The 23,421-nt window shown below is 44.5% G+C and overlaps 1 protein-coding gene and 1 long non-coding RNA gene across 4 annotated transcripts; both read left to right on the top strand.

The window, feature by feature from the left end:
• The first annotated feature begins 7,619 nt into the window (after nucleotides 1-7,619).
• Nucleotides 7,620-15,489, top strand: LOC121180810. 3 transcript variants are annotated; one of them, XR_005893967.1, is made up of 7 exons: nucleotides 7,620-9,438; nucleotides 9,538-9,634; nucleotides 11,463-11,589; nucleotides 11,666-11,741; nucleotides 12,657-12,767; nucleotides 12,841-13,105; nucleotides 13,230-15,489. It is a non-coding gene; the product is annotated as an uncharacterized LOC121180810 (long non-coding RNA). The 3 variants fall into 3 exon arrangements; XR_005893966.1 differs by having other exon boundaries at nucleotides 11,463-11,577; nucleotides 12,657-13,105; XR_005893965.1 differs by having other exon boundaries at nucleotides 12,657-13,105.
• Nucleotides 15,490-15,582: 93 nt separating this feature from the next.
• On the top strand, nucleotides 15,583-22,521 carry LOC121180529 (homeobox protein OTX1 B-like). Its single transcript, XM_041036016.1, has 4 exons — nucleotides 15,583-16,400; nucleotides 18,481-18,660; nucleotides 19,475-19,626; nucleotides 21,089-22,521. The coding sequence occupies exons 2-4, from the start codon at nucleotides 18,564-18,566 to the stop codon at nucleotides 21,881-21,883; spliced, it is 1,044 nt and encodes a 347-aa protein (XP_040891950.1). The 5' UTR covers nucleotides 15,583-16,400; nucleotides 18,481-18,563; the 3' UTR covers nucleotides 21,884-22,521.
• The last annotated feature ends 900 nt before the right edge of the window (nucleotides 22,522-23,421 follow it).

Below are 23,421 nucleotides of genomic sequence, written 5' to 3'. Positions count from 1 at the left end.
GATTGTTCTTTATTTATCTCACCTCTCCTGGTTTTATCTCCTATCTGAGGGTGTGCTGGTGTGCAGAGCGGAGGGAAGCGGTGTCTGTGGCGGGTGGAGATAAGGTCTGTTGTTGTGGATGTGGGGGTGGGTGGTCTTATTTACCTGTAGCTGAAGGGGCTTTCAGCTCCCTGCAGGCCACTGCTTTACATTGTGTCCCCCTGCTGCTCTGTCAACACTCGTCCTGAGCACTGCCGAGTCCACGGCCTCACGCACGAGGACCTGAGGAACATATGGCGACCAGCTCAGCGTGCGCGCTCTCACACAAACGGTGACACGGACGTCAAAATGTGGTGAAAGGAGCTCTGCCGCTGGCGTGTAGTTTAGGTGTTGTAGCCGTGACTTCGTACGGTACGATTATTCGGCTGTGGTGCGTCGTCTGGTTAACCTGCCTGGATTAACTCTGAATCATCATGCGTGCGAACAGATAGCATTCAGATGACATGATGAATTCTGATTGATCAACATTTATCCACAACTGTGTTACGCTTTAAACTGGAACTGCAATTATCATTATTATCATTATTATAAATGCTCATCATGTCACACGTCCTCAGATTTCCTGTTTCCTGGAAAATTCTGATGTGAACGACTGATTTCTGCTTTAAACTCTGCTTATGAGAACGTCTGCTGTGGTTGTTGAAACCTGTATTTTCAAAATATTCGCCTTCTTTCAGGAGTGACTGTTGTTTTTTTTTTCTGTCTCCAGGCCTGAAACAACCACCGAGCTTCCAGACGAACTCAGAGAAGCAGCAGGTAAACCAGCTGAGCAGGTGAGCTCCGATCTCACAGGCTCCACCCATCACTCCAGGCCCATTTGTGAATTTCTGGCTGAACGTTTCCTGCCCCGTTTGCTCATTTGTGTGGAGTCAGTGTCCAGATTGCAGTGCATCTGCTGTTTTCGGCAGCGTGGCGAGGCCTGGCCGCCACGCCACGCAGGTGCTGCTCCTTCCCCCCTGAAGGCCACATTCTTCTATAGCCTTGTGCTGCCTGAGCAAACGGCGCTTCTGAGCGGGCCTGTCCCACCGCTGACTGGCCACTGCCCCGGCAACACGCATTGTTGCTCTATGCAAATCCGCTCACACTGGGACAGAGGCTCGAGGAGGGGGTATCCTGAGCTCAGGAGCCGGGATAGAGAACGGAGGCCGGCCAATAAATGAAAGTTTGCCTTAAATCCTCAGGATAATAGAGGCAGAGGTTGGGGCCGAGCCTCGAAGCCGAAAGAAACAGAGGGATTACTTCTTGGTTTTGCATCACTCACTCTCCTCTGGGTGGCCCTTAACCGTCAGGAAAGCAAAGAGGGGAGAGGGGGTGGCGAGAGAAGAAAAAACGTTTAACGCATGGACATTCACACAGCACATAGGGGGAAAGAAGTGAGCCTAATTCCATCAAAGACGGAGAAATTAGCAATTAATTTATTCCAACCTCCCCGCCCCTGCTCCTTTTCTATTTTCAGCCCAATTGTTGGTTAGTTCTGCAACATCTGGTCCAGAACAGTCACTGTGCCTGATGACTGATGCACCCTCCATTAAAGTAGAATGGCAGAGAAAATCTTCCCTTTCTCATTCATTTCTTGTCCATGGGAGATTAGTTTGGTGCGATGTGAAAAGTAATCATTAAAAATGTTGCTCTTTTTGCAGGCCATGCATAACCACCGCGGGCAGCGCCTTTATTTGCAATTGTAATTTAAAGAATAATTAAAGAAGTTAAATGATTCTGTAAATGTAGAACAACTTGAGTCTTTGTGCTCAAGGGTGCATGAACCTGCGCCTTATGGCTGGTTGCTCCGATAAACTCGGTAATGAAAGAATGTAGCGCCGCACTAATGACAAATTTTGAAGTGTTTTGGATTTGCTCACTCTCCGTCCTTGGCTCACGCTCCCTCTGATGCCCGACTTTAATCTGGGCGGTTGCTGAGGAAGAGAAGCCACAATGAAGCGTTTTCACCAAATTAGCAAAAAAAAAAAAATGAATTGAATGATTCACTGATTGACTTTGTTTAACAGCTCAGATTTACTGATCGCAAAGACACAACATGGAATCATCATATTCTTTCCACTGTTGCTTGAAAAATTCCAAATTTATCAGTTGTCAAACTAGTTGCCAAATAATTTTCTATTAATTATATAATCAATGATTCTGTTTGTATGAGTCTACATGTCTGCGATGCATCAGATTGACAGAACATGTTGTATTTTCACGTTCAGTTTCAGTCACAGCTTCATTTTTCTGCTTTGATTTTATTTAACAGAGTAAAGTTTAAACGTTAACGATGTTTTGTACATGCATGACGCTTTAACATGAATCAGATTAACAGAGAAAATCCTTGACTCAGCGTCTCGAGATCAAATCTCGAGCCTCTGCTTTGTCCGACGTAATGTGGCGAGTGGAGCAGAAATGGCCTCGTATCAATCACATCAACCTGCTTTTGAGCTGCACCAGCAGCAGCTTATATACACCTCCCTATCCGCAGTGCACACACACACACACACACACACACACACACACACACACACACACACACACAGAGACACACAGGCCCAGCTTTGGTGGAAATGAGCTGTTGACATTATTTAGGGTCATTGTCCACGATAGCAGGGCCAACTGCTGGGATTTAGAAGATAAACCCTTCCACTGAGACCTACGTCCATTACACATTTCACTTCATCAGTTAGCCACTTAATGTGGGCCTACAGAGTCCCACACTCAACCAGAAAATCTCTGGTAACATTTGAATGGTTTGTAATAAATTAAACAAATTACTGCTGCAGCGGAGCTGGACGTGAAAACCTCGATGCCCGAGAATTCTCACAAAATCCTCCCGACTGGGAGCCGAGGGCGAGAGGAGGCAGCGGTGGTGGTGTCCCATTGCTCAGCAGCTCCTGTGGAGGTGACCTTGAAGGCTGTGGTTGTTCTGTGCAGGTCCAAGGTGTCGCTGTGGGTAACGGAGGTGGAGCTGGGGCTGAAAACGGGCCCAGGCAGTGCTCAGGCAGCCCTCCCTGGAGGAATGAAAGAAACATAAACCCATCAGCAGGTCGTTCTGGAAAATAGAGGTATGGCTTTCATTTTTCCTTTGAAGAACACCCGGTAAATTGCAGTTTGTAGTTTAATCAGATTTCATGGATAAAATGTTGGTCCATGTTTCTTTCCTTTTAAGTAAATCTTCTCTGGTTGAGTTAAACTAAAAAAACGTAATGTTTGAATAAAGCTGAACCCAAAGAGACGATGAAGCTACATCGTCTCTTCAGGTTATTTTAAGTTAGCTAGCTTTGCTTTAAGTTTGTGTACAGTTATTGAAGTCATGCAGGACGGGATAAATTCAACACAACATTTGGTTGAATAAAATGAAGAAACACTGTATTACAAGGAATTTATTTCTTTCCTTTCAAGGCTTTACACCTCTTGACGAGTTTAGAGAGTTAACCTTGCCAACCCAAGAACAAACATGGTTACCCCCCCCCCCCCCCCCCAAAAAAAATGTAGACCATACAAACCTGTACCTAAACTTAAGTATGTTTTATTACCAACCTTAAATCAATACTCAGCCTTTTCCATGGGGCAAGTTCATACTGGCCCACGTAGCATAAGGCTACATCAAGGCAAGCTAGTTAACCTCGCGACTCTTCCAAATTTCCAATATAATAATAAAAAGGCCACAGACTCTGCTCTGTTGTTCAGTTGTCTTTGCTATTTACACTGTCAGTTCGGTAACTCACAAAAAAATACCTTCGAGTTTGATTAAGCAGCAAAATGCCTAAAATTCATTTTTAAAAAAGGTCATAGCTAAATTACTTTTGTTTTGTGATGGGATACCTGTGCCAGAGCTGAGACACAAAGCAGCACATTTTTGCTGTGTTGTTTTTATTTATTTATTTTTTATTACCATCTGTTAGCTCCAGGCTAACGCAACACACTGGCTACTCTGACCCTGTTCAACCCAAACCCAGTGCTTTGTTGGGATCCGTCAGGTTCAGTTCGTATGGCACAACTCTAATTCGCTGTCGCCAGAAACGAATTTGTTTCATTAGCAAAGCTCGGTTCCTGTTTTGGGAGGGATGTTCAAATTTCCCCGTAGGTTGTACTTTAGAATACACAGCTGACTTGACTCCATCAAGTTTCATTGTGTAAGTTCACTTTTATGTTGAACTTGTCCAGCTGCTGACAAAGTCCAGGACAGTGATGATATTGTCTTTTCCCATGATCCTCTTGGCAATGTCCTGCCTAGGAAAGCAGCCCGACGTGACAAAAAAATCTTGAAAGAACACAAAGGCACAAAGAGGCGGAGGGAGCGGCGGCGGCAGAGGCTGCCGTCTCGGGCCCGACAGAGGACTCGGCCTCGCCATACAGCCGGGCCACTCCAATTCTGAGCAAATGCTAATGAGATTGCTCTGATCCCTCTGGTGCTTCCCATGTTTTCAACACCTTCAAGGACCACATGGCGCTCGCAGCATAAAGACAGCTAAATGAGAAATCTGAACGTTTTTTTGTGATGCCGGGGGCCTCTTCGCTTTTCAACCTGGCCGCCCATTCAGTGTACCTCCCCGAAAAGAAAAGATAAGAAAGGGAGTGCTACAGGGGGTGTGGATGAGTAAACTTTTCAGGAAAATGGCATATTTGCGAACCTGAAGTAATAATCAATTTATGGCCACGCAAGGGCGAAGCCTTTGACGCAGGAAGAATCGTGGGTTGGGATATTGAAAAGGAAGGGAGAGAAAAGGAAGGGAGATGCTCAAATTTGGAGGCTGTTTCTCACAACCGCTGTAATGAGATCACTAACATCTTGAGCCGGCCTCCACTATAGCCGCCAAACAACAGGCTCCCAGATGAAAGGTGAATGGGCCTAGGTTCCCGCTGGCTGGTTCAGAAGCACTTTAATAGCACAGCGCCCTGTGAAAGGTTCCTGGGCAGTAGCTCATATTAGCGGCGAAGCACACTGCTCAATAGGATGATGCCTTTTGGCTTTTGTCATGAGATGATTAAGGGCTTCGTTGTCACTGGTGCCTGTTGAGCACAAGGCACTAGAATCCACTCTGCTGAGCTTATTGTCTGAGTCTATGTGGTAGAAAGGGGCCTTTTGATGAAAACACCTCTCAGGGATCTATCAGGTGAGCTCTGCTTTGGAGTCTCACGTCTACGCCCCCTTCAAAATATCTCAAGTGCTTTGTTTTCCCCTAAAGACCCTTGAATCTGTCATCGTTTTCAGACAAACGCCGCAGAGGGGAGCAGCAGCGAGACCAAACCTGATGATGGTCCTCAGATAAAGACAGTATGTACACATGTCTGTAATTAATTTACCTTGTAGTATTAACTGTGGAATGAGTGTTTGAGGAGGAAGCTGCATACTTGCATTAGATTTTTGAAATTTTAAAGAAATCAAACAAACAGAATAGAGTAAAAATCTTAACTGTAAGTAGCTTTTTACTGAATCTAAAAATCCTCCTTCCAACACTAACCAACTCATCCACTAGTTATCTTCTCTCTCTCTTATCTGGTCTTGTTTCAAGATACTGACTCTCACTAAAAGTGGAATTACGTAACAGGCAGAATCGTTTTCTTCTTTCGCGAGGCTTTTATGAGACTGAATTACTTAACAGCATCTCTTTGGGTCACTCGGATATTCAACAAATCTCGACACACTAAGCCAATCCAAAACACTTCTGTCAGGTCGAGCACAATCCCCAGGCAAAAAAACCACCAGTGAAAAGGCATTAAATTGGCCTTTTTATGTTTTAAATAAGAGAAAGATAGCATGTTATACGATCGCCACAGTTTACCTCAGAGAGAAGGTGATTGAGCAGGATGAATGTTGGCCAGATTGACGTTAAACAGAGAATGCACTATGTCCATTTTTTGCAATCAATGCGGGTCCTTTCAATCAGGGGAGCTTTATACTGGGGATTAGTTTTGGTGACTTAAGAAGCTAGACTACCTCCATACCCCCACCATCTGCAACTGCACCCCCTTCCACCCTCCTTTACCCCCCCCCCCACCCAAGCCCCCCTCACAAAAATAGCACAAGGATACTGCCAGCCTTTTCACTCCCTCCTAACAAGGCCGCTCCAAAGCACAGGCCCACTCCAAGTAATTAAATCAATCCCTTTGTGTTCCCCAATATTCCCCTTCAGTGGGTGACTGCCCAAGATCTGATTATGGCTCTTCATGCATATTCAGGCTGAAGCTACAACTTGTCTAAAACAACCTCTTACTTTTTATACTCGCGTCATGAGCAGCCAACATGCATCCGTTTCCTCTTTTTTTTTTTTCTTTATAACCCCTTAAACTTTTACATGTACATCCCAGAAACCACTCTTTGCTTCAGCAGGTCTGTGAAACGAGGAGCGGCCACTGACTCCGGAGGCTCAGGCGTATATAAGAGAAAGCCATAAGATGAGGAGAAGTTAGGGTCGGAGCCTGAAAGACAAATTGGATTAGCAAGTATTGGATTAAAGGTAAAACGGAGGATAACAAACAAGAAAAGCTGCCTGTGATCACAGGGTTTAATATATTTCTTTTCCTCTCCGATCCCTTTCTTCTCTCCCTCCCCCTTTTCTTTCTTTCTTTTCGAGTAAAGATCCCAGGCTTAAGACAGACTTATTAAAACTCGGATTAATTTGTAATGCTCCTCTAACCCTTGGGGTCAACCAAAGATTTGTTATCTAAAGCAAACAGGAAAAAATGTACTATAACAACACAACAAGGGCTTTAAAGCCTTGTCTGTGGGGCTTCTGGGAGATTTTAGCTTTGTACGAAAGGTGTTATCCGTGAGATATTTATTTGAGCAGGTTAAGAAAACCCTCTTAGGACAATCTGGTTGTCGGTAAATATAATACTTGCACTAAATCACTGCAATTATGGAGCTGTTTGCTATTTAAAAAGCAATAATAAACTGATAGATATCCTGTGGAAGGAATGTAAACACTAAAACATGTAAAAGGTTCCAAATTAATCCAGCTAACGTGATACCTGTAATCTTGATAACAAAAATGGAGAGAAACGAATAAACTCCTCTTCCTTTATTCGGAAAATGTCCTGTTTTTAATCAGCGAACGATGAGAGGTAACGGTGTTGAGAGAGCAGGCCACTCTCATTAGCCTTATCTTTTTAATGTAGCACCGGCTCAGATTGTGATCTTAATCTTATTTGGTTATTGAGGCTTCGTTCACTCCGACAAGCACAAAGACCTTCGGGGAACAAATCCGGAGCCTCCGCTGAAAACCAGCGCCTTGTTGTCTGCGATGGCTTTTTGGGTTTGTTCCTCTGGGTCACGACTCGAGGGGCCGAGCTGACCGGCCTCAGAGCCGAGCGGCCCAAATCTCTTGGCCAGTTGCCCGTTCCTGTTTGGTTCCATAAAAACTCCGGCCTTTGTTTCCCATTGCTCACTCCTTCTTTTTTTTTTTTTTTTTTTAACCAGGCAGGGTTTTCAATACTCGGACAAGAATTTAATAAAATATGGTACATGTGAAACATAAGAAAAACATGATTCTGTCAAAACATCTAGTTAAAAAATATTTCTTGATTTTTAGGTGTTTGAACGTGATCAGTGACGTCAGCACTAAAGTGTTATGTGTTTCAGAGTAAACTCCTGCTGAGGATGAATGAAGGACACTCTGCTGCCACTGGCACTGACTCTCCACACAGGACGTAAATCAGCCAGTATGATTGGAAATTAATTAATAAACGTGTCTGCTTTTGTTCCTGTACAGTTATAACTGCCTCGGATTAGTGTATCCTTTAAGGTTTATTTTCAGATTCTGGACTGGCACAGGCGCCGTCTGGATACCTGGGTGGTGAGCTTCAAACTCCAGTCGACGACAGACCTGAGGTGCTATGACAGAAACTCCTGCAGCCCGCCCTCAGGTCTAAACGTGTCAGGCAGCGTCTCGAAGAATCGAATAACCCAACAAAGAGAATCCTACATCTGTGTGTTGCTGTGGATCCAGCCGCAGTCGCTTGTGTTTTCTGGTTAACGGTGATTTGGCTGACGGCCCGGTGCTGCCAGTCACCGAGTTACAAACTGAATTCTTTAGTCTCTCAGACTCATATTTCTGTCTCTGCTTGCACACATTCCTGCAGGACTGATCGTTTTAATCATCTGCAGAAGTAACTCACAGTATCATACATCATGCGCTGTGAGTGCAAGTGTTTGTCCACTTTAATACACAAAGTGAACGACTACACAAACAACGAAAACAGCTGTTATTCAGCCTGGTGTCGGGGTTGAAGTCTAACTGATCACATCTGTATCGTCAGACACCTGTTAGATGTCGAACGTTCAAGAGTCCAAGAGTAAAACTTTGTCTTGCACGCGGTAAAACCAGAGCATCAGAGACACGCCTCTTTAAGACAAACGTGGAATCACACGATCACAAGGTAAAAGTTGGCATCTTGAATGTCGAAGCTTGGGTTTTTTTCCCTGTTCGCAACACAACACCAGCATTTTAAAAAGTTTTTTATGTACGCATTGACAGAAAGTTTGAAACTTTGCTCTCTGTGAAACTTTCCATTTTATGCTAAGCTAGCACAAACAGGCCCTGGACCCGGACCTCCAGGCAAGACAGCAAACAAGGTGCTACTCACATCTCTAATTTTCTAGCACCTCAGATACATCTGGTGCTTACCTGATGGTTTTTTTACCCCCTTGGAAAATAACTCAGTCAGTCAGAGCTTTGTTCACAGGATTAAAAGGGGAACGCCATGCTCCTTTGTAAGTATCTGGCTAACTACCCCGTCACATTCACACAAACAGCAACAGAAAAAAAAAAAAACTTACAACAAGAACTGATGAGGCCGGTGTAGTTGTGATGCTAAAACACAAACCCGGACTTTTCTTTCCTCTTACGTTGAGGCTGATGGAGCCGTGACTGATTGTATGCCATCATTTACTCATTTAGCTTCACCATCTTTCTTTTTCTGCTCTTTTTCTACCTCAGCAGCAACAGAAGAAGAAGAAAGAGGGAGAGCCATCCTCTGACAGCGGCAGTGAATCGGCCTCGCTTCATCCCTGCCACAGAAGCGTGATCAATGTCTCGTACGTCCATTTTCTATTGGTAATCCTCCACAAATTGCCCTCCGTCGCAGTTTGTGTATCAGCTGTTTGCACTGGATTAATGCGAGTCACTGGTGGCAAGTGTTCAAATCAATGTTTATTAATGGTTTCTTTAAGTGTTTAAAGATTAAGTCATTAACATATTGATGAAGTTTTCGAAGTTGCCCAGGGAGAGAAAAGGAGTCGGAGCTGAAGAGGGTTTGACGAGATGCTGAACTGTCGCCAGCCGCCGAAAAACAAGAGGCTGAGGATGGAAAAAAAAAAAAAAAAGAAAAGAAGAAGAGCATCAGGCGCTCCTCTCACTGAGGCAGAGTTTCTCCTGTTTGTTAAAATGTCCTCAGCTACATCTGGAGGTAAACTGATATTTACTGAATGAAATTCACATGTAAAAAAAACGTGAATTATTACGTGATCGTGTCGTTGAAATGTTTTTTTTCACGTGTTCTCCTCAGGATGAGATGCAGTCAGCTCAGATTGATTTTACCATTCAGCAGCGACCTGCCGCAGCCCTTTGGCTCACCATGGTAATTCCCTCTCTCACCTGATAAGGTACCTGATCCATAATAAATCAATTCTAATTAGTTTTATGTTGGGGGGGCTGTGCTTTGCTTAGGGGGAGTCTCTGCTGTTCACCCTGCTTCCTCCCATCATCCTTAGTTGTTTTCAGCCGCCAGTCATCTGCACACCTGATATCAGTTAATCTCCTGATTATTAAGTGCGGATTATTGATGGAGGGGAAGCGGCTGTACTCTGCACTGCCTCTTGTATCAAGGACACGCGGGTTTTGTTTCCTCTGCACTGTTTGTTTTAAGGTGGTTTTTGTATATGAGTGTGTGTTTTTAAAGGCGGGGGGGTCAAACATCCTCAAACTTCTAGAATGAATGGAGCCAGTGGCCGTCCCTTTGTAGGACAGGTCCCTCTGTCAGAACAGACGAGGTGGACAGGCAGGTAAAGACGTTGTCCCATATCTCGGCGGTGGGAAGGGAGAGTGGCGTCTCTTCCCAGGAGAACATCTTTACTACGACTGAAATGATGGAGACAGATTTCCCTCCTTGGATCAGATTCTGGAAGATTTAGCTCTTTAAATATAAATTAAGCTTCATTTGATAATATAGTGTATGTATGTACAGCCTTGGTTTTTAAAGCTTTCTGAGCCTGAAAGTCCTGGAAAGAGTGAAACTTTAGGCTTCTGGTGGTGATGAAGGTGAAAAGCTGGGGGTTCACCAAAGTCCTTAAGGTTCATCCTCTGGCGACCTCGAATAACTGTCCTAAATTTAATTGCAATCTTACTGAGGCTTATTTTCTATTTGAGCTTTATTTAATGTGATCAGGAAAGAACTAAAGAAAACAGTTAAAAAAAAGTAAGTTAAGTTTGTTTAAAAACAATTTCCACAAATTAAGCCATGTGAAAAGAATGTTAAGAATAGGAATAAATAAATAAACACAACACCAAGAAGCAAACATGGAGGAAACCCCTTCCCCCAGCAGGGATAAGCCAGGCCGACTTGTGATTCCCCGGTTAACAATGTGCCGCCACACCTCATCCCTGCCATTGATTTCTCCACCATTTATTTCTGTTTTGGTTCATGCTCGGCGTCTCTGTATTTGAAAGTTGATGCTTCTCTCTAAAAGACGAATTCATGCATAGACTCCGCTACTTTTGTAGTCTGTGGCGGTTTTATATGATAAGCTTTTTTAGACGTTCAAAATCAATATGTAATCCTGTGCAGGGGCTTATCCCCAGGACTGGGCCATTTGTGAGGGTCTTTGAGCTTTGTTACAGGTCTTCTGGCAGCTCTGTGCTGCAGATTGATTAGCTGCAGTGCCAGAATCCTATCAAATGGCCGGCTCTGATGATGGAGCAAACTCTCTCACTGCCTCTAGTTGACTGGACCTGGAGATAAGGCCGGATGGCAATTCCCTCCCTCCTGCACGCTGAGGGGCAGGGAGGGAGCGCTCGTTTCTGCCCTCTGCTCCTCTGTGGCTCAGAACAGGATCAGGAGCTGTTTAGAAGGTGTACGTTCAAATTTAGAGACGTTAGCTGAGGCTGTTATCCAGAGGGACGCGCGGGTACAGGTACAGGTACAGAAGAGAAGCATCAGCACCTGTGTTTAAAGTCAAAGATGTTCCACGAACAAACACACATTGTTCTCTGTCGCTGTTTATATCTGACAATCTTCTACCATCATTAGTAAGGTTATATTAAAGACTTGAAAACTTGGTCATTCTGAGATCTTTAAAAACCACTAAAGGGGCCAAAGGTGATATAAACATCCTGTGTGATTTTAGTTTGGTGCCAGAAAAGTTGGCCTGATTTTTCCGACTTCTGCTGCAGCTTCGAACAAACCAGACCTCCAGTGTGTTCTGTGATTCACAGGCCTGGAAAACCACCGAGGTGGAATTAAAAACGGAGACGCCGTCTTCCTGTGTCAGAGGAAGAGAACTGGTAAAAGATGGCGACAAGCATGGATGTGACTGGCACAGGTGTACAGGTACAGGTACAGGTGAGAAAACAACAACTCTGATTCAACATTAAGTTCCATGCTCCTAGAAACCACAGTGTTTACTTGCTATCTTCAGCTCAGCTCCTGAGACATTTCACCGGACCGAAGTGAGAAACGTTACCGTGCTCGGGCCCATCTGAGGAAACTCACATGTGAGTTCAGGTCAAATGAGATTTTAGGTGACGAAACACGAATCACGATTTTAATACAGATTTCTGCTTTCCTCCAAAAACTGCCATTTTCCTTAGACATCTGGGAAATGTTTTATCGCCTTCAGTATATTTTTTTATGTGTGTGTGTGTGTGTGTGTGTGTGTGTGTGTGTGTGTGTGTGTGTGTGTGTGTGTGTGTGTGTGTTGGTGAGTGGGGGGGGTGCATTCCTGCGTGCTTTGCCAGGGCTCACATGGTTACCGCTGCTACGCATTGTTAGAGATATCTGAATGAGCGCTGGCCATGCAAGTTTTAACGTGATTGCCCGAGGGGCAGCAGAGTGAAAGAGCGAAGAACAGAGCCGGGGGTCGGGGGTGGTGGGGGGGGGGCATAATCCTAAAAGGATTGGAAGTTACCCCCCCATACACACACATCTAAGTAATTCCCTCCACACACACACACCTCTGTGTTTCAGGGGGTGATGGGTACTGGATGGGGTCAGTTGGTTTCGTGGCTCTGGTGTCTGATTTCTCCCTCCTTGTCGTCCCCCCCCCCCCTCCCCCCTTCTCCTCTCCCTCACCTTCATTGTTTGCCTTCTTAATGAGAGGGGCGGGACCACGGGGCCTGTGATTGACAGCTACATACTCCTGTCTCAGTGCCTGTGTCTCTGCGAGGACTCGCTGCCGTCTCTACTGTACTTGACTGTGGGCGACGAGTCGTTTCTCATTTCCTGTTTCTGCTGCAGCTCCTCAGGTGTCTGTCAGTCTGTCCGTCTGTCCGTCCGTCTGTCCATCTGTCTGTCCGTCAGTCAGGACTCTGGACAGTAGAGAATTTCATTTTCTATGGAGTGAGTTAGAAATGGAGCGAGAGAAGTGTTTGTTTGTTTGTTTGTTTATTGTTATTTGTCCTCTCCTTCAGCTGCAGCAGCCAGGTGAGAGGGAGGGCGAGCTGCTGTTATCGGGGTCGAGTGACTGTACAGTCCACTCCAGGTCAGACCTGCAGGTCCACAGCTGATCCCAGTCATTCCAGGTATGGACGCTTCACATTGACAGGAAGTGCACGACCTCGACTCTTTGCGTGAACACGGTTTTACTGCTCTCAGCATCGTGCTCTGTGAGCCTGTCGACAGCTGAAGCTCCTGTATGACTGATGCCTTCACTGAGTTTTCACTGAAGCATCGATCACAGCGATCGGCTCAGTTTCGGCGGCGCAGCCCTGTCAGTGCACGCTGTGAGGACGAGTCTGAGCATCCGTCCACATCCACATGTTAAGGATGATGCATTGTACTGTTGATAATTCAAACATCTGTAGAGCAGTGCAGAAGTGTGAGGATCGGTACTCGTCTTGGCTCCTCCCTGATGAGCCAGGTGACGCATTACCCATAACTCCCTGCTCTCCCTGAGGGCTTTATTTGCAGTGTTGGCACAAACACTGGCAAATAATTATATTAATAATAATAATAATAATCTGTCTTGTTTACATGTGAGGAAGTGTTGGACATCAGCCTGGAGGACGCTGCGTCTTACGGAGATGTTCCTGTGTGAAACTGACTGGACGTGTTTACACCTGTGAGCAGGAACAGGTGGGGCGAGGCTCCGTGTAGCTTGGTAAACACAACAGTCTGTGCATAGTTACACATGCGTGTTCGAGGATTTTTTCAAAAGCCTAAAAATCTGTTTCTACAACATCTGCACGTCTACGACACACACACGCTCTGCCACACATCGCTTACATCACTTCCTGCAGCGGCACTGAACATGGAAAATCACAGGGTGCAGAGTTTCCTGACTCAGTCTGAGTTACACAACAACACACTGAGGAAGAGGAGGTGAAGGAGAGACAACAGGAAAAAACTTTTTTCTTTTTATCAGAGTTTTAAAGATTTTTAAATGATCTGATGGTTTTCTGTTGTTGAAGATAAACTCTCAGCTCGCTGACGTTTGAAGCTGATCAGCAGGAGGAAGAGGATTTTTAATCATGTTTTAATTCTGCTGATTCATTGTTTCATTGGTTTTCAGTGTTTTTCAGCAGCTTTTTAAATTTAATTTACTAATTAGATATTTTTAAGTATTTCCCTCAGAGGAAAGGTTAAGAATAGAAATATATTAAAAAGAAAATTTAACAGATAGAACTTTTTTTATAACCAACACAAATTATTAACACTACATTTAAAAACTTTATTGCAACTTAAAAATTATATAAATATAATGTATTTATAATAAAAAAAATAATATATATATTTCAAATAATACAAATTACAAAACCTGAGTAAACCTACAGGTGTTACAGTGTTTAACCTGAAGTTTCAGTGCAGTGTGTGGGACAGTTAACATGTTGTAGACGTGTTACATAATCACATGCAGCCTCTGCGTCAGCAGCCTGTCACAGAGGAAACTTCTACATCATTTTGCCTTCATGCACATTTGCAGCATCAGCGTTCAACCAACCAAAAAAAAAAAAAACAAACTCCAGACTAACGTTTGAAAATCTGAAATCAGCTCCACAAGCTGCCGTTCATTTTTAAACACCTTTTAAAAACAGAGCTTCGCTTCACACAAAGCTCATCAGCAACAAATCAGCACAGAGATCTAAACTTGTCATCAGAGCTGTTTCAAACTCCAACACACCCTCCACAGCCTGACACTTCACCTCACGCATGACTCATGTGTTTTTACCACATTTGCACGACAAAAACTTAAACACATAAAGTTTTCTTTTTGATTTAACCCCAAACATTTCACCACTAACAGGAGGCAGATCAGGTTTTTCTTACCTGAGAGGTCTTTTCCTGATGGATCCCATCAGTCCCCTCAGACAGTGAGGTGGACTCTGGTCTTCACCTGCCTGCTGAGCTGCACTTTTCCTTCCGCCTGCAGCCAGACTCACTGCTGTCAGCCGCGTCACAGGCTTTCTCTGCCCTGCTCTCAGTCTGCACGGCTGCAGGTTGTGTGTGTGTGTGTGTGTGTGTGTGTGTGTGTGTGTGTGTGTGTGTGTGTGTGTGTGTTTGTGTGTGTGTTTGTGTGTGTGTTTGTGTTTGCCGTGAAGTGGAAAGTGCAGCAGCCCGGCCGGAGCCTCCTGCATGCTTCCTGACGACCTGGGATTTTATGCATCATGCTTTTAATAAGCACAGACGAGAAGCCTCTCCAAACCTAACCCCCACCACCTCCAACACACACACACACACACACACACACACGCACACACACACCTCTTTAGGCGGCCTGATCCCTGGATTTACGGGCTTAGTATTAAGAAAATACTCCTGCAATTTGGGATTAGACCCAAAAACCCTCACAACAACAATGACTCCGTCCATTTGATATCTTGATACTTGTGATCAATCACTGGCTTTGTCCCAGTCGGACACTTCCAGAGGACACGCAGAGGAAATGAGGCCACGAAGATTTCAAACTTTTTCACATTAACTTCCCTGAACAACAGATTTTTTTCCCCATAACCTCAGATTTCTGGGGGTTTTGTGTGTGATTTTAATTCATGATTGCAGGAATTTACATAATTTACTTTTATGTTAATTTGTATTTGCTAAAAGTATTTTTAAATATGCACGTGTTTAATTTTGAAAGTATCTATTTGATCATCAGATGGGTAAAATTTTACTGATCGTTCTGTGGAGGTCATCGTTAGGCCTCTTTTCAATGAGCATCTCCGGATTTAATTTAAACTGCACTATTATCTCATTAATTCATGACTGAACCATAACTCTGCTTTTTGTTTGTTTGCAGGTTTCTCAGAAAAAAAAGAAGTGAATCACGGATGAAAACAGAATCGCTGCCGTTTTGAGAGATTTTTTTTTTTTTAGTTTTAATCTGAGCAGTGAAATATTTAGAATGAAAACAGAAAATAACCTCCGCCCTGTAACGCAGGTGGGAGAGTGTGTGTTCCGCTGTGAGGCCTGTTCTGGGCCCGTCGCAGCTGTAAATGGCCGCAGACCGGAGGAAGCGACGGTCACTAGTTTTTTACCAGAAGCCAAATTTAACGCGAACTAACTTATGGTTTTGTTGAAGCAGCAGATTTTAATCCTTCTTTTCCCGCGTTAGTGGATAAATATAGAGACTCGAGGTTTAACTGCTGTTTTCATAAAATATTATCAACATTATTTTAACACAGAATCACTGGAAATATTCTTTAATATCATCATTATTCGGCCCTGAGCTCGTTCACCTTCGGGACTCAGCGGCAGCAGCCGAACGGTTCTCCTCCAACTTTCTGACCCAAACTTTTCGCTCGTGTCACGTGGTACTCGTACCTTTCGAAATGGGCGGGTGTTTCGGGGCCGAGCTCGCGGGCTCATTGGCCTCCCGCGTCGCCCGTAAGGCCTCGGAGCGCCGTGATTGGCTGCACGGGCTCAGACCCGCGTGCTTTCTTGACTCATAGAGGCGCGGGCCTCGGAGACGAGCATCAATCTCCGTCCGTCGACACCGGCTGGAGAGAGAGAGAGAGAGAGAGAAAGAGAGAAAGAGAGAGGGAGAGTTTCTGTGGTTTTCTGCTGAAATGTTCGTTTTATAGCCCGCGAACAGGTGTGAACTGCACGCGGAGCTGAGAACATCCCGCTTCCCTCCATGTGGATATTTCTCACACGGTGGATCTGAGCCCTCAGACGTTTAACCGGATTTTTGGTTTTAAGAAAGGAGCCTGAAGAAGGTGAGACCTCTAACCCGTTTCACTGTGTTCCTCCGCTTTATTCTTCCAGCTGCAAAGTTCCTGCTGTTTATTCGTTTTTGTTTCGTGTTTTTTTTTTTGTTTGTTTTTTAATATTTTACCATTTTCATTTGGAAGCATCGGCTCAAAACAAAGCTCTCAAAATTGAAATAAAATAGCCGATGTCAAATAAAAAAATATCTGCACGTTAAAATTAAATCTTAACAAACGAAATAACCAGGAACCAGAATAACGGATCGTAACCGAACCAAAGCCTCTAAAATCCTGCGTGTGGCTTTAATCCTCAGCCGGACTCGGTCTCCTCTCGGTGGATTTCCTCCCGGGCTCCTGTCCGCTTACTTCGCCGCTAATTGTCGCCCCGTAGATCTAATCTAAATTGTAATGGAGTTCATTTGCACACCGTTTGGACGCATTTACATTGCGTGGTTCGGCTCCTTCCTGCGGTTATGGAAATAAGTCCGGCTTTATTCGGAGTGTGAGGCCCGCGGCTCCTTTCACCGCAGGAAAAGCTGCTGTTAGGCCGAAAATCTGCGCTGTTCCCTGCTCAAAGGACCCCGGTGGATTATGGAAATTCTTATCTAAATACAGTCTTACACCAAAACTAACAGTTAACAGTTAAGGCGGTTTATTAAAGCTGCAGCTGATGTGTGAACTTCTGCAGAAGGAAGCATCCGTCAAAATCAAAAACTAAATATTTAATTTAACATCATACTTTTAGACTTCAGACGTTCTGCATTCACGTCTTTTTCAGCTTTGTGCTTTTACATTTAGCAGGTGACACTGCAGGTTGAACCTGTTACCACGGTGTCAAAACGGAATTACTTTATTTAGTTTGTGCTTCTTCCCACGGGAAAAAGAACAGCGGGGGAAAAATGATCTAAATAAATAATCATCTGAAGGACGTGACTCGAAAATGTCCCACAGGTGAGGACGAGATGGAGAAAATCCGAGTAAATAAAAGATCAGTTCTAATGGTAACACAGAAACAGCCCTGCAGAGAAAACATGGAGGTATAATAATAATAATAATAATAATAATAATAATAATAATAATAATAATAAATCCGCAGTAAATGTGTAAACTCTGTGTCTGTATGAATAAATAAAGTTGTTCTTCAGCCTTTCCTTCCAGCGCAGACACTGAGAGGTGAGAGTCTCCGGTGTCCTGTAATTTAAACGTGTGTCTCCACAGGTCGATTTAATTGAGCTGCTGAATTAATTAAAAGCTGGTGAATCTGATGATCCGGTGATATCAGGGCCGTTACAGTCTGTGCTCGTGTGCAGGAGCCGCCGTTCACGTCGCTCAGGTCCCGGGTTAAGGCCCCGTGTCCCACTTTGTCCCACTTTGTCTCACACTCATTTGACTGTTGGGAGATTTGTGGACAGAAAAGTTCACCCAGTCCACGTTCAGTCCTTCAGGCTTCTTCGAGTCCTTCACGATTCTTTTATTTACACGTTCAAAGTTGAATATTGTGTAAATCTGAGCTGATGATCAGCTTTAAAAAAAAAAAAAAAACAAATAAAAATTCTCCGTTTTTTTTCCTACTTCGTCCGGTTCAGTTCCACAATTTAAAAACCATTTTCCAAAATGTCCTCCTGTCCTCTGTCCTCCGTCTCAGGTCAGATTCTCACAAACAGCGGTGAGGATTATAACCGAGGCCATTCACGTTCATTGTGTTGTGAAATTTCATTCATGTCCGTTTGTGAATTGGTCCAATCTGAAGGCCTGAAATGTAATGTGCAGAGGTTTTTATCTGCAAGCTGCAGGAAACTTTGCATGTTCTGACTGCAGCTCTTTCATTTGACCGCGTTTCTCTGGAGATTTATTATTTTCACGGTGTTAAAAAAAAAAAAGTCCATTCCGTATTTAATAAGCTGTGACAGGCCTCTGAGCTGTTAAACGATGAGCTGGAAGTTTAGTTTGAGAAATGAAAGTTTGAAGGCCTCTGAAAGGTAAACTCCTGGTGTCCGTTTTACTGTTCTGTATAAAACACTAACGCTCCGTGTTCTGTGATTAAATGTGGGATTGGTACGTATTCCTGATTCGCCTCTACCTCTCACAGGAGCCGAGTTCAGCGCCTGAGCCCCGGGAGATCTGCGCCCTTCCTGCCCGTCCAGACTGCGGTCTCCCCTCCGCGCCTTTAGCATGATGTCTTATCTCAAACAGGCCCCGTACGGGATGAACGGACTGGGCCTGAGCGGAGCTGCCATGGACCTGCTGCACCCGTCGGTGGGGTACCCAGGTACGGCCCAGACACGGACTCCTGAGGCCCGAACTCACAAATACAGATTCAGTAAAATAAAACACAGCGATGCTCTTTTAATAGTTTTTACTTTAGATAAAGTTTCTATAGAAAATAATTTCCCCCAGATGTTCCAGACTTTTTTCTGCAGCTGTGTTTTTGATGTAAAACTTTTTCTGTTTGTGCTGCACAGAGGAGACTTTAATGGTTCATTTTCATTTTATTAACCTTTAATATTACAGCGTCAGCCTCCAAAGCTCAGCGCGTTCCCACCCAAAGAAATGATTTTAAGTCTGAAAGTGAAAGAAAACTTTTATAAGGTGGAAAAAAAGTGGAATAAGACTCAGGTGTGAGGATGGACCCGGATCTGTTGTGTTAAACTGAGAGTGTGAGTCTGTGAAGTTTGGTTTGTTTTGTTTTGTGACATTTCTCCAACTTTATTCTGAAATGAGTAAAGTCTGTCACTCACTTTCGTCCTGATGATAAAACTCTGCTAATAGATTTTTATTTTTTTTTTAATTAAAGTCCAGGCGGTTAAATATGCGGGGAAGATGTTGGTGTGCGCGGGGAAACTGCGATTCTGCGCGAAAAACGAATTCTTTAGAATTAAGACGCGAAATTAGTCTGAAAAAAAAAAAAGAATTTACACAGGACACATGTCCGAGCGCAGGACTCAGTGTGTAACGCTGTGGAGGGACAGAGTCTTGGGCACACACCCGATGATAAACACATTTTATTTTATTTCATTTTATTTTATTTTATTTTATTTTTATTTTTATTAAATTTTTAATATTTAATTTTAATGTATTTTCAGCCAACCCGCGGAAGCAGCGCCGGGAGCGGACCACCTTCACCCGGACTCAGCTGGACATTCTGGAGTCGCTGTTCGCCAAGACGCGCTACCCGGACATCTTCATGAGGGAGGAGGTGGCGCTGAAAATCAACCTGCCGGAGTCCAGAGTGCAGGTCAGACAAGCAGCCAGGCTGCTCCCAGAGTCCGCAGCGTCCAGCGGGCAAGTGTGAATGTGACTGCATGAGAAAAACGAGGATTTATTCCAAACGTTTATTATAAAAATATCTGGTTCGGGGAGAATGAAATGCTGTGTCCAGAAATTTAGAAATGAGTTCGGAAGTTTCCTCTCGGCTGAAACTGTTTTCCTGAATTTTACACACCTGAGCCCAGGTTTTAGTTCAGGCCTCTGAGGGACTTTCTGCTCCTCTTCCGTCCACCTCAGGTCTCTGCAGGACTAATTTCAGTGTGAGACGCGTGTTTAATCCGAGGGGAGGCTTTGGCTGAGCTCTCTGTGGAGAGGCCGGGCACAGGGTGTGCGTCCCCGGCCTCAGTGGCCCTCTGCTGGGCTTAAAGCTGCAGTCATGGCTGCTGCTGCTGCTGCTGCTGCTGACAGGCCACGATCACCACCACAGCTTTGACTCATTTACCTGTGACAGACGCAGGTGACAGACACAGGTGTCAGTGCTGCCATTACAGCACGTGCTGTTATTTTTGTGGAAGCATTTTATTTAAAGATTTTCTGCCGCTGATGCTGCTTTTAATAAGTTACTTAGAGTTAATTCATATAATAATTAGCAGTGTTCCATGTTTTATTACTTTTAAAATATATCATGTAAATATTATATAAATTACTCAGAATGCTCTGACTCCAGTTTCTGTCCATTTTCTATGAGAAAACAAATTTTATCATCACATAGAAAACAGATGAGTTTCATCTTAATATCATGTAAATACAGTCAGAAGTTTCTCTGTGTTTGGGTTTAGTGTCTGTGGCTCAGTTACTTTGGCTTAATAACATATTTATATATGGACTCAGTCAGGAATAAAAATATAAAGTCCTGAAATCGTTTTTTTCATCGTCGCTACTGAAACAAAAAAAACAAAGATGTTTCATCAGTAAAGCAGGACATAATATTTTTAAAAAGCAGGAGGAGGTATGAAAAGTATGATGAGGTTGTTTTGTTGTTGTTTTTTCTGCCTCCAAAACAAATACATGAAAAAGTTTTTTGTTTAGTTTTTCCATCAATAAAATCAAAACTGAATGAAAAGTAAAGTGAGAAAATATATTTTGTTTTTTCTTTTTTGTTTGTTCGATTGTTTTCTCGTTTTATTGTTTGTTTGTTTGTTTATTTTTCATTTTGGTGAACTGATCCTTTAAGGTAAATGCTGGTAATAAATCTGTATCAGAGGAACACACAGGTTCTGCACATTAAGCTGCTTCCGTGAGTCTGACGGTAAAACAAGACCAGCAGTAAAGGTCAGAGGTCAGAGCCGCAGCTTCTCGGTGGGGTCGTGTGAGCGTAATGACACGGCAGCGGAGTGTGTTCAGCTGTTTCTCGCTCAGGTTTTACGCTTTTTTGATTTCTGACCCAGCCGATGTGTGATGTTGACCTTTGACCTCTCCTCCTTCCTCAGGTCTGGTTTAAGAACAGACGAGCCAAGTGTCGGCAGCAGCAGCAGAGCAGCAACAGCGCCAAGGTGAAACCGATGAAGAAGAAGTCGTCTCCGACCAGAGAGAGCACCGGTTCAGAGAGCAGCGGCCAGTTCACCCCACCAGCGGTGTCCAGCTCCTCCTCCTCCGCCTCTTCAGCTTCATCCTCCTCTTCCTCTTCCTCCGTCTCCTCCGGTCTCAGTGGTCCTGGTCTGATCAGCACCTCTACCTCCGTCACCGCCCCGGTGTCATCCATCTGGAGCCCGGCGCCCATCTCCCCGGCCCCGGCCCCGCCCACGCTGCCCGACCCTGCTGCGCCCACCAGCGCCTCCTGCATGCAGCGCTCCGTGTCGTCCTCTGCCGCCGGGGGGACACCCTCCTACCCGGTGTCTTACAGCCAAACGGCGGCAGCGTACAGCCAGGGCTACCCGGGCTCGGCGTCAGGATCCTACTTTGGCGGCGTCGAGTGCGGCTCGTACCTGGCGCCCATGCACTCCCACCACCACCCGCACCACCCGCACCAGCTCAGCCCCATGACCAGCAGCTCCATGACGGGACACCCGCACCATCACATCGGCCAGACATCAGGGCACCACCACCATCACCACCACCCGCCGCACCACCACCAGGCGTATAGCGCGCCCGGCCTCGCCTTCAACTCCACAGACTGTCTGGATTACAAAGAGCAGACGGCGGCTTCGGCCTGGAAACTCAACTTCAACGCCTCCGACTGTTTGGACTACAAAGACCAGGCCTCGTGGCGTTTCCAAGTGCTGTGACTTCCCCTCTTCCTCTTCTTCTATGCTTTCAAAGAAGTATTATTTTTGTTGTTGGTGGTTTATTTTTGAAGATCCTTTAAACTAACAGTAGAGACATTTTTAAGAAGTTTATTTGTGAACGACCTGAAACGAGGCACAGAGATCTGACGCCTGAGCAGGAGCCTCGGCTCTGTCGTTATCAGCGGATCCACTGGACCAGGATTATTTTTCTACTCCGGAGCTCGAGAGAAGCCGACCCATTTACGACATTCGAAGGCCTTTAACAGCAAAAGTTCAGTGGAACCTGCAGGATCGTGCAGCCTGGGACCGTCTCAGCGTCTCAGCGTCTCAGATTCTGACACGAATACCTGAAAGAAAAAATAAATTGGACTCTTTGAGTGGGCTTTTCCAAACACCTTTTCAAAAACATGATGCTGCTGTGATTTTCAGGTTGCTTATGTTCATTTCTATCTGATTTCCAACTTGAAACTTGTTCAGAAACTCGTCGTCCAGCCCGTGGGTGTTGTATTTTGGACACTGAATTGCAGCACTTGTTTATAAGGTGAAAGATTTTGCTATTTGTTCTTTGCAGCAGAAAGAAAATAAAAATGTGAATTAGACACGATGTCAGTATTCCATTGAAATTTGACAGATGTACATCCGTGTCTTTATAATAAAGTCCTGTTAAAACACAAACAGTCCAAAGAAAAGTTTGTTTTTTCTCCAACGATCGCGTCGGGTCAACAGGGCAGTTTCCAGTGTGAACCGGTGATTCTGAACTGGTTTGACTGGTTTAAACAGGGACAACAGCAGCAGGTTTCCTTACACTTTGATTTATAAATAAATGATTGTTGTTTTTAACCTTTGTTTATTCAGGGAAGTTTCGCTGAGATCCACACACACACACACACACACACCCAGTCACACCTGGAAGCTGCCCAGTATAAACACAGTCTGGTCTGTTGGCAGCTCGGGGATTAAAGGCTCAGTCACACTAAAATTTAACAGTGAAATCAGCTCATTTATGTTGAACTGTCACGATCAAATCTGTGAGTTGAACTTTTTGAGTTTTGATGCGTGTGACTCCATCTTTAACTCTCGCTCACTGTCACAGAATTTTAAACTCATTGACTGAATGTTTCTCGCTGAAATGCACCTTGGGAGTCGTAGTTAACTTTTAATCAACAGACCAGATGTTTTTGTAACACAGTTGTGAATCATTTGGTCTGATGATTGAACTGGAAAGTTTCAGGCTGCAGACGAACTGAGAGTCGCTAACATTTACATTCGTCTATGGGAAAAATGAATTGGACTTTTACTACTGAGTTTACATGTGATCCCAGATCCTCACAGCGAAAATGGCGAAACAGATCAGAAGTGACCCAGAGGAGCCTTTTCTGATCTGTCGTGTGCTTTGGTTCTTTCTTATCATTGGCTTCATTCTATGTGCTGCAAGTTGATTGGTAGGAGAGCTCTGATTCGAAACACCTGCCCCAGTTAGTACATGTCAGCCAGGTGAATGTCAGAGTTCATCCTGAAGAAGGCGAAGTCAGAGACCA

The sequence above is a fragment of the Toxotes jaculatrix genome, chromosome 4, assembly GCF_017976425.1.
Source record: "Toxotes jaculatrix isolate fToxJac2 chromosome 4, fToxJac2.pri, whole genome shotgun sequence".
Classification (NCBI taxonomy): domain Eukaryota; kingdom Metazoa; phylum Chordata; class Actinopteri; family Toxotidae; genus Toxotes; species Toxotes jaculatrix.
The sequence above is the reverse complement of the archived record's forward strand: the minus strand, read 5'-3'. Positions and strand labels throughout refer to the sequence as shown.

Coding starts and splice junctions, on each gene's coding strand:
- LOC121180529 (XM_041036016.1), top strand. CDS start 18,564: ATGATGTCTTATCTCAAACAGGCCCCGTACGGGATGAACGGACTGGGC. Junction 18,661..19,474: donor CCCGTCGGTGGGGTACCCAG/GTACGGCCCAGA, acceptor ATGTATTTTCAG/CCAACCCGCGGAAGCAGCGC. Junction 19,627..21,088: donor TGCCGGAGTCCAGAGTGCAG/GTCAGACAAGCA, acceptor CTCCTTCCTCAG/GTCTGGTTTAAGAACAGACG.